The 6,567-nt window shown below is 38.8% G+C and overlaps 1 protein-coding gene across 1 annotated transcript; it reads left to right on the plus strand.

The window, feature by feature from the left end:
• Window positions 1–1,611: 1,611 nt before the first annotated feature.
• Window positions 1,612–3,670, plus strand: LOC125036050. Its single transcript, XM_047628416.1, has 2 exons — window positions 1,612–1,847; window positions 2,027–3,670. The coding sequence occupies exons 1-2, from the start codon at window positions 1,774–1,776 to the stop codon at window positions 2,814–2,816; spliced, it is 864 nt and encodes a 287-aa protein (XP_047484372.1). The 5' UTR covers window positions 1,612–1,773; the 3' UTR covers window positions 2,817–3,670.
• Window positions 3,671–6,567: the final 2,897 nt, after the last annotated feature.

Here is a 6,567-nt window from a genome sequence, read left to right on the forward strand (position 1 = left end):
GGACACACTACGCGTTAACTGACAGAGACAAATGCCCCCAATACTCGCTAAAACTTCGGCTAAAAGAAGGTATATTTATCAGCTGTTCATTTTCCTTGTTCATTACATTCCATTTTAAAGGTATTAGACAAACGTATCCTGAGCTGCAGGTCCCATGATTGCAGGGGAAGAGATGGCGTTTATCACAATTCAGGATATCCGATCATCGGGGAGACTGGCGCGCCGTGACGGTCGGCGACGCTTCCGAAGTCCTCTCTGTAACACTGAGAGGCGCTGTGGAGTAGACAAAAGATTACGTATTCTCCTTATTGGAAACTGGGTTCTGTTTCGCCTGAGATTGCTCCTAAGGTGCTCCTACACAGTCTAGAAAAAATATCGAGGGAAAACTATCCTATACTTGGGAGAGAGACAGACAGATGAGAGAGAGAGAGATCTAGAGAGAGAGAGCGAGAGAGAGAGTTGAGTGAGAGAGAGATGAGATGAGAGAGAGGACGATGCCTGAGAGAGAGAGAGAGAGAGAGAGGGAGAGAGAGAAAGAAAGAGAGAGAGAGGGGAGAGAGAGAGAGAGACAAAATGAGAAAACTTGTATTTATATCTATAGACACCACAGAAAATAAAAGTATATGATAATCCGAACCCATTCTCCTTTTAAAACTTAATAAGAAAAGATGGAATCCCGCGCGCACGTGACCCCAAGTACAAGATTGATGACGTCACTGATGGCGTGAGTCGCGCGAGGAGGACCGATTGGATGCTTTGCTGTAACATGTAGAAACAAGTAGATATGTGGTCCGAGCAATTGCATTTTATGTTACGTAATTTTTATATTCGTTTGTACTGCAATATATGTATATCTACCCCTTTAACTTTATATTTTAATACTATAGAGGTTGTATATACTAGCTACACACAGACACACATATATATATACATATATATATATATATATATATATATATATATACATGTGTGTGTGTGTGTGTGTGTGTGTGTGTGTGTGTGTGTGTGTGTGTGTGTGTGTATAAATATATATATATATATATATATATATATATATATATATATATATACTGTATTTTATTATATCTATACTTATCTCTACGTACATGCATATACAGAGAGAGAGAGAGAGAGAGAGAGAGAGAAATAGATAGATAGGGAGAGAGAGAGAGAGAGAGAGAGAGAGAGAGAGAGAGAGAGAGAGAGAGAGAGAGAGAGAGAGAGAGAAAGGATATTTCTCGATGACGTCATCAGTAGAGGGAGGAGCATAGTAGGGAATGTCAGATTTCATTGTAACTTTAATTAATCCGAAAATATTAACACAATGAAATGTTACAGAGCATCAATCAACCAAAGATAATGGCATAGGGCTCCCCGTACGTCCCTCGTTTAATATTGATATAATAGAGAAACTGCAGGATTGCCAGCTGTCATTAGCGGTCGACAGGAGCGCGGAGCCCGAAGTGCCATCCGCGCTGGCCCAGATGGCACGTGGAAAGGGGGGGGGGGGGAGAGAAACGTCTAGATCGTAGTGCTGAGACCGGGGTTGCACAATGTGTGTGTGTGTGTGTGAGAGAGAGAGAGAGAGAGTGAGAGAGAGAGAGAGTGAGAGAGAGAGAGAGAGAGAGAGAGAGAGAGATTTTATACAGAACAATGCATAACTAAATCAGGATTAGGTATCTCCTAAACAGGAACGTTCCGGAGGGCGGCTACAGCTCACATGAGCGAGGCGATACGTTTGGGTTCTTGTTATCATACGTTTGTAGTGATCATATGCAGTGCTGCAATCGATATGGGCAAGGAGTCGTTCCTCAACTCTTGACGGAGACACATCACCTCAAAGCTCTGTAAGTACTAGAATAAAACGTCTTTTCTATTTGCATAAGGTGTGTCGGTTTATGTGCTCAGGTGCTGACAAAAGAAAGGAGGAAAAAAAGAAAAAGAAGCCCAAGAGATTTGGTACAGATCTTGACACGTTTCTGGAAAAAGGTATTTTCTAATATCTGTACGTTTCATCTTTCGACAGATACATATCGCAGTGTGAGATGGCATTACAGCCCTGTGAAGTTATGCAAGATCAAGCGACTGCCTGTGCAAAGACATATTTCGTTCAGCCAGTTTGTGAAATGAATTGCCTTCCATTGAAGGAAGCGGCCTGCCACTGCCGCCGTGAAAGGAAGAGATTGCGTTTTGCGATAACGTGTGTGATTGCCGGACTTCTTGCAGGCTTAGGAGTCGGTTTTATAAGCCGCTCTTCTGGCAGTTGCCTCGCAGGAGGAGCAGCGGGGACGACGGGTGGGCCAATCACATCCAGCAGCCTACCAGAAACTAATTCGTCGACCGCAGACCTCTCCGACCCCCACGAAGCCATCGCCGGCAGCCCAGCAGAAACAAATTCTTCGGAAGCAGTGACAGACTTCTCCGACCCCCACGAAGCCATCGCCGGCAGCCCAGCAGAAACAAATTCTTCGGAAGCAGTGACAGACTTCTCCGACCCCCACGAAGCCATCGCGCGGGAATGGCGGAACCTGCGCCGCCTGGGCTGCCAGCCAACGGTGATTAGTGTGGACGTGCTGGGCTTGCTTGGGCCTCGAGATGACTTACAAGACAAAGACTTCAGTCCAAAGAAACTTACGGTCAGACGCTGCTTGGCGTCACAGAGCTTCTGTGAGGCGAAAGGACATAGTTGTTTTCCTACAGAGGACGGCGTGAGGAAGAAGAAATATGCGGTGGAATTCCAAGAAAAAGGCAAAAACCAGACTCGTTGGAGGGAAACTTGGGAGGAAGTCGCGTGCGAGTGTCGTCCCGTCGGCTGAGGAACACGGATTCCTCGCTTCACCTACTCTGCCAATTTGGGTGTTCGTTAGAGGAATATAATTACCTGTATATCAGGTACAGAATTTGCTTACTTTTCCATTACGGTTATGATTCATAAGAATGTACATACAAAGTAGGCTATTATTTATTATATATATTTATTATCTGTATATCTAAAAAGGCAATTTCAAAGTATTACTGTACTTAGAATTCTATATTTATTTGTAAGAATTGCGTTTTTGTGACGAAGAATTCTCTTATAATAATTTTTTTCTCAAACGAGAATAGCACACACGAGAGTGGACGTGACAGAAACATGATTATCCGGTGATGTGCGTTTATTGTTTATTAATTTTATTAATATAAGTTTATGAGAATTACAGACGATATAATTAGAAAAAAGTTTAATGATAAATTGTATGTTTCACCACTTATTGTAAACTTCTGTTTCTAATTGCTGATAATTACAATTTGAGAGAAATAAAAAAATAAATGACTTATTTTTGTTTTTTAAATCTCATAACCTGTTTATAATAAACCATCTCAGAAGCAGCGTCAAAACTGACATTAAACAATAACAATAGCAACATAGACAATATAAGTGTCTGTGATTCTACACTATGTGAAGTAAACCCATACAACGTAAACGAGGCATAATTATATTTATTTATCAACAAGGCGTTCACATACACACACACAAGCACGCCTATACACATCCATACATACAAACGCGCACAAACACACGTAAATACACGCAACCAAACATATACTTCATAACAGCTAATGACTTTGCCTTTGATACTGTGTCTTTTGTATTGTAAATCTTTTATAAATAAAATGCATATAAAATGAACCGCAAGTACTTTTCTCTGAATTAAGAATTACCTTCTATGAAACAAAATTCGACCTTGATCTGTCCGAATGGCGGGCACCGCGGTTGCAGACGATGCAAAGCAGACACGCAGTGACGTCGACCGTACTTCCTTTCGTAACCACTAGAGGACTCTATCCTGTGGAATAGCTTTGATACCTCAATCTTGTACGCAAATAAACACGTATGAATGTATACATGTATATATTTACATATATATACATGTATATATATTTAGATATAAATAATTTATATGTACATATACTGCATTATTTTTCTATTCCTTTGTAAAGTAATATATATATATATATATATATATATATATATATATATATATATATATATATATACGACAAATATAATGTATGAAAACCAGTGCTGTTTGAGTGCACGTTGACGCACTAGAGATAAGTACGAATCCTGCAACACAGCCGAACATTCTTTATTTTGAAGTTTTGTTAAGACTGACTACATTGATAGCCGCTGATTGGAACTACACTTTGCCATCAGTTAAACCTCTCCCCTCCCCACCCCAAACCACCCCACGCTAACAACCTATCCACCGCAGCTAACTATCACAACAACACCTGTCAAACCCCTTTTCTTTCACCTCTTTCCTACTTCTACTTCTTTCACCTCTTTTCTTCCCTCTCCCTCCTCTTTTACTTGGTGTGCCCCTGCTTCCGGAGGCCCCGAAGGGAGAACGCAGCCCTTGGCGAAGTAACTCCGTCCGGCCCCCTTTGCATGACGGACCGCCCTCCCCCTTCCCAGCCTGTGGAGAACCCGTCTCGCCCGCACCCTCCTGCCGCCCACTCCGGACGACGCCCACGCGATATCACCGGTCAACGCTTCGCCACGCCCACTCCTCCACCCCGGACGACGCCACACGCCACGCCACAGGCCACCAGGAAAATCAGCTGACTCCTCGACCGTAGGACAGTGAACGAGCACTGACGTCAGAGGAGAAAAGAGACCCAGTAAGCGGCCGGGCCAGCTGCGCTATACACACACACACACACACACACACACACACACACACACACACACACACACACACACACACACACACACACACACACACACACACACACGCACACACATATATATACAACACGTAATAAATATATAGATAGATGTATAGATGAAGAGCGAGAGGGAGATAAAGGCAGACAGATCGAGAAAGAGAGAGAAAAAAAGAGGGACAAACAAACAGGTATACAGTGAGAGAGGGGGATTGGGCAAGCAGAGTGAGAGGCAGAGAAAGAGAGGAAGAGGGAAACATCCTTTCATTCCCGTGTAGCTATAATTAGACATATAATCACGCATACCTACAATCATGTACCCGCCCCCCCCCCCCCCCCCCACACACACACAAACTAACACACAAAAACATATGTATGTGTGTATATATATATGTATGTATACATATATACTATGTATGTGTGTATATATACATATATATTATGTGTGTCTATATATACATATATATACATATCCTGCACATTACGTATCAGCATACATCACTGCACCATTGCTATCTGCATTAAACCCCCATTTGCTCATACATATCATAAAAGAGATAAGGCGCCCGCCAAAAAAAATATGCCCCATAATAGGCACGCAGCTGCAGAGTCGGATGCCTCCAGTCTCACTCGAGCCGCGGGAATCAGCTGATCTGCGGGTATGTCGGTGGAGATACTCGATGCTCGCTTGTTTGTTGTCATCATTGTTATCCTGGTTCTTATTCTTATTCCTGTTATTATTGTTATTATTAATGTTTTCTTTATTGTCATTCTCACGGTTTATCATTGTTGTTGTTATTGTTATTATGATTATTATGATTATTATTATTATTATTATTATTATTATCATTATTATTATATTTTTATTATTATCATCATCATTATTATCATTATTATTGTTATTATTATTATTATTATCATAAAGGATGTCATTATTTTTTTATTATCATTATTATTTTTGTTATTATTATCGTTATTATTATTATCATTACCATTATCAATATTATTGTCAAACATATCTTTTATTGTCGTTATAATATATAATAATAATAATTATTATTATCATTATTATTATTATTATCATCATTGTTGTTATTGATGTTGTTGCTGTTAATAATAATAATGATAATTGTTATTATCATAATCATCCTCATTACTATTATTGTCATTATCATTATTATCATTATATAACTGCAATAATGATAATGATAATAGTAATAATAATAATGATAATGATCGTAATGATGATGATGATGATGATGATTATGATGATAATAATGATAGTTATTATTATTAGTAGTAGTAGTAGTATCAATGTTATTACTTTAATTATTTGTATCATTGTCATTGTCGTTATTACTACCATTATTATTATCATTTTTAATATTATCTCTATTATCATTATTATCTTTATTATTAGAATTAGCATTATTGTTGTGATTATGACTATGATTACTACTATTATTACTACTAGTACTATTGTTATAATTATTATAAATATCAATATTATTTTCATTTTGTTATTATTGTCATTATCATCATCAGTATCATTGCTACTGTTTCTTTCTATTACTGTTATCGTTATTGTTATCAATATTAGCATTATTGGTAGAAAAACCCACAATGCAAAAACGAAATTTATTGGAAGTGAGACAACAGTTTCGAAATCCACCTGGATTTCATATTCAGACCTGAATATGGAATCCAGGTGGATTTCGAAACTGTAGTCTCACTTTCAGTAAATCTCGTTTTTGCATTGTGGGTTTTTTCTACCATAGTATCAACACGGATGAGTGTTTTACCATTCATTTGCATTATTTTTTATCTTATTATCAATATTGTTATTATTATTATTAT

This window comes from Penaeus chinensis, chromosome 20 (assembly GCF_019202785.1).
Source record: "Penaeus chinensis breed Huanghai No. 1 chromosome 20, ASM1920278v2, whole genome shotgun sequence".
Taxonomy (NCBI): Eukaryota; Metazoa; Arthropoda; class Malacostraca; order Decapoda; family Penaeidae; genus Penaeus; species Penaeus chinensis.

What these genes read in the sequence shown, in the direction of transcription:
- LOC125036050 (XM_047628416.1), top strand. Translation starts at nt 1,774, where the DNA reads ATGCAGTGCTGCAATCGATATGGGCAAGGAGTCGTTCCTCAACTCTTG. An exon ending in ACACATCACCTCAAAGCTCT is followed by an intron (nt 1,848 to 2,026) that starts GTAAGTACTAGA and finishes ATCTTTCGACAG; the next exon opens with ATACATATCGCAGTGTGAGA.